This window comes from Sorex araneus, chromosome 6 (assembly GCF_027595985.1).
Source record: "Sorex araneus isolate mSorAra2 chromosome 6, mSorAra2.pri, whole genome shotgun sequence".
Lineage (NCBI taxonomy): Eukaryota > Metazoa > Chordata > Mammalia > Eulipotyphla > Soricidae > Sorex > Sorex araneus.
The window spans coordinates 46,337,586-46,341,093 of record NC_073307.1 but is presented as its reverse complement, the minus strand read 5'-3'; the positions used below and the strand labels follow the sequence as shown (position 1 = coordinate 46,341,093).

Below are 3,508 nucleotides of genomic sequence, written 5' to 3'. Positions count from 1 at the left end.
AGTTTGGGATGTCACTGTTCAGGGGCTGCCACTCATATCAAGTGGCAGAGGTCAGAGGTACCCTGATCTATCTGACAACACACCGGACAGCCCCACTGCAGAGAACTATCAGCCTAGCTTTGGCTGAGAAATCTTGGCATTTTATATTGAAGTGACGGGTGGGGGAGGGACAGAAGCAAAACCAAAGGAGTGATTCAAACCTGTTTCTAGGTCACGAGGTATTCGTTAGTTAAGTCTCTTCCAGCTTGGCTCCCTAGGACCAATGCCCTTTCAGTTTCCCTTGGAAATACAGGACTGTTGGAGTAGCTTTGCCCAGAAACTTGTCTCATCTGGAAAATGCCAAAGCCTTGGTGTCGGACAAAGATCCCCGCTATAGAGTCCAGCAAAGGCAGCCATGGAAGCAGCTATTAAACAAGAAGGGCTAGAAGGTGGGTGGTGGGGGCGCTTGGAGGGACAAACAGATGCCCTTCATTTGGCTTCTATGAGTCAGTGTTTCTGATGAAACAGCACACCATAATAACCATAGACAAGAGACAGGCAGCAAGACGGGGAGCAGGCTGGGCTGATACGGGGCACTCGTTGTAGGAGAGAGACAGGTTTCAGAGACAAACCCAAAGGCCCATGAGAGGGTTAAGCAATTAGTACATATCATTCCCGTGTCATTCCTGTATTAAGTCACTGGGCAGTTATTACAAATAGTTACCTGCGGTTTCCAGTGGGGAAGTCAGCCACACTCCAGTCAAGGGGTTTTTGGAGAAACAGGTGCAATGAAGTCATGGTCAAACAATTTATTTACTGTAAACTTTAGACTTTGCTCCAGAGTATGCCTGAAGCTGCCCCTCAAACCCCTGCCTCTGACGCCCCATCGGAGCAAAAGGAGGAACTGGGAGAGTCCATGTTCACAGCTGAAAGGTCCAACATACACAAGACCCCCCGGTCCAAGGGTGCAGGAAGGAAAAACTTTCAAATACAAATGAGTAGCAGCAATAGAAACCCCTAATACTTAACAAATGAGGTAGTTAACACTGAAAATACATCACATGTAGCAGCCCAGGCCGTCTGGGACTGAAGCACTACAGACGTCCACGTACAAGTTCCAAGCCAAGAGGAACCCCACAAGGCACAATCATTCAGACATTTCCACTTGTTTACAGCTTAAAAAAATAAAAAAAAAGGGGGAGGGGGTTACGAAGGGTGCCCTTCCTCCTGCACATGTATATACAGTTTCTTTTTCAATTTATTACATGCTAAAATAGTCTTTAGTGTATTGGGGGGGAGGGTCTTAAAAAGTAGAAAAGCTGCCTTACAGCAGTGAGTCATTGGTACTACAATTCCTCCCTTGAGAATCAATGCTATCATTAGGCACAGTACCTTGCCGGCTCACAAAGTCTTCCATGCCTGGGGGGTCCCCACACAGCAGTTGGCTGTCTTTCTCCTGCCCCAGGTGATATCCGCTCTGCTCCCCCGTGTACTCAGTCCTGTCGTTGCTGTTGTTGGAGTAGCCGTTCCCACAGGCCTTCAGAGAAGACCTGCGCAGACACAGGAGCTCCTGGAAGGCAATCCTGAAATCGGGGCTGCGACAGTAGATCAGGGGGTTGAAGGCGGAGTTGGCGTAGCCCACCCAGTTCAGGAAGATGTAGATATCCTTAGGGATGAGGTTGTCCTGGATCACGTGCACGATGTTGACGATGAAGAAGGGCAGCCAGCACAGGGTGAACGTGCCCATGATGATGCCCAGCGTCTTGAGGGCTTTATGTTCCTTCAGGCAGAACTTGGAGGCCCTGCGTTGCCCACCCCGCCCATCCTGCTCGACCTGGCTGAGGTTCTGGGCGTGGAAGCGGCCCTCGGCCCTGTCGATCTTCTGCAGCTGCCTTTTGGCCACCTGAAACACCTTGGAGTAGACGAAGACCATGACCACCAGCGGTAAGTAGAAGGAGACGATGGAGGAGGCGATGGCGTAGGCCTGGTTCGTGAAGAAATCACAGCAGGTCTCCTCGGCGTAGCAGTCGATGGCCGTCTGGTGGGTCGCCCGGTACCAGTGCATCTGGATGGGCAAGAAGGAGGTGAGGCCCGACACGATCCACACCATCAGGATGACCCCGCGGGCTTTGTTCTTGGTCAGCAGGCTCTGGTACTTGAACGGTGACGTGATGGCGAAGTAGCGATCCACCGCGATGACGCACAGGGTCTCGATGCTGGCCGTGACGCACAGCACGTCGATGGAGGTCCAAAACTCGCACCAGAAGTTGCCAAAGGTCCACATTTTCATGAGGATGTGGCAGGCGCCGAAGGGCACCACGGCCAGGCCCATGACCAGGTCGGCACAGGCCAGGGACGTGATGAAGTAGTTGGTGACCGTCTGCAGCCGCTCGAACTTGGCGATGGCCGTGATGACCAGCACGTTGCCGAAGACGATGGCGAGGACAATGAGCGACATGACGATGCCCATGCCCACCACCCACGCCTCTTCCCGGAGCTGCGTGGCGTTCTGGTGGGACGAGTTGGCCGTCAGCATCAAGACGCTACGGTTCCCGGCTTGTCCCATGGCGCGCGGGCGGGCAGGTGAGCGCGGTGGCCGCGGCGCAGTGGCCGCGCCTGCCTCAGCGGGCGGACCTCCGGCGGGGCGCTGCGGGCAGCGAGCGGGCGCCTGGCAGCCTCATCCAGGGGCCGTGCGGTGGGTGTGGTGGGGGCGCGTCCTGCACACTCAGCGCCGGGGGTGCTCCGGGCTCACGGCGCCCCGTCTGCGCTCGGGAGAAGCCGCCTGGGAGTGCGCGCTGCCCGTTATGTGCACAGGACTTTAGGGGAACTGCCCTCCCCGTGACGTGCTGCAACTTTCGGCCAATAACGCGCGGGCAGCCCCCAAAGGGGCGAGGTCCTCACCCATCCCGCCCCTTCCCTCCCCTCTCCCGCCCCCTCCTAGGGCTGGCCCAGGCGGGGCCCAGCTGCTCCCCAGCGCCCAAGCGGGCCACCCCTCCCTCCCCGGGCTGGCCCCGAGAGCCTGAAGCTGGGCTTGGCGTGCTCACCCGCCAGCTCCGGAGCTTGGGCTTCTTCTGAGGCTCTTACCTGTCTGTCCATCTGCTGCTGCCCCCATCCCACCGACAGGCGGAAGCAGTGCCCACCGAGGCACGCACGGGCAGGCACCAGTGCATCCCAGCAGGCAAGCTCAGACTTATACGGAACCGCAGCCACCGACAAAGACACACCCTGTGAGTTCCGCGCACCTCCAAGGGCCCCATGCCACCTCCCCGCACCCCTCAATCCCTGTGAGAACACATACACATACACACACACACACATACACACACACACACACACACACACACACACACATACACCACACAACAGCAGGCACAGAGTCGATCCGCTCCAACAGGACCCGAAACAGACACAGAAGCACCCCGAAGCGCTGTCAGGGGCGCGCACCCCAGAGAGACAAAAACAACGTGCAAAGACCCTCGGCGGGGAGTCTCCACCAGCACGGGTTATCCCTTTCCTGGTACTCAGAAAG

General features: G+C 56.8%; 1 protein-coding gene across 1 annotated transcript; it reads right to left on the bottom strand.

Annotated features, from left to right (window-relative positions):
• Positions 1 to 768: 768 nt before the first annotated feature.
• On the bottom strand, positions 769 to 2,751 carry ADRB2 (adrenoceptor beta 2). The gene has a single exon (XM_004620597.2). It carries the CDS (start codon positions 2,543 to 2,545, stop codon positions 1,304 to 1,306), a length of 1,242 nt encoding a protein of 413 aa, XP_004620654.1. The 5' UTR covers positions 2,546 to 2,751; the 3' UTR covers positions 769 to 1,303.
• Positions 2,752 to 3,508: the final 757 nt, after the last annotated feature.

Bases quoted from the DNA above. Each gene is read 5' to 3' on its own strand.
- ADRB2 (XM_004620597.2), bottom strand. From the start codon at position 2,545: ATGGGACAAGCCGGGAACCGTAGCGTCTTGATGCTGACGGCCAACTCG.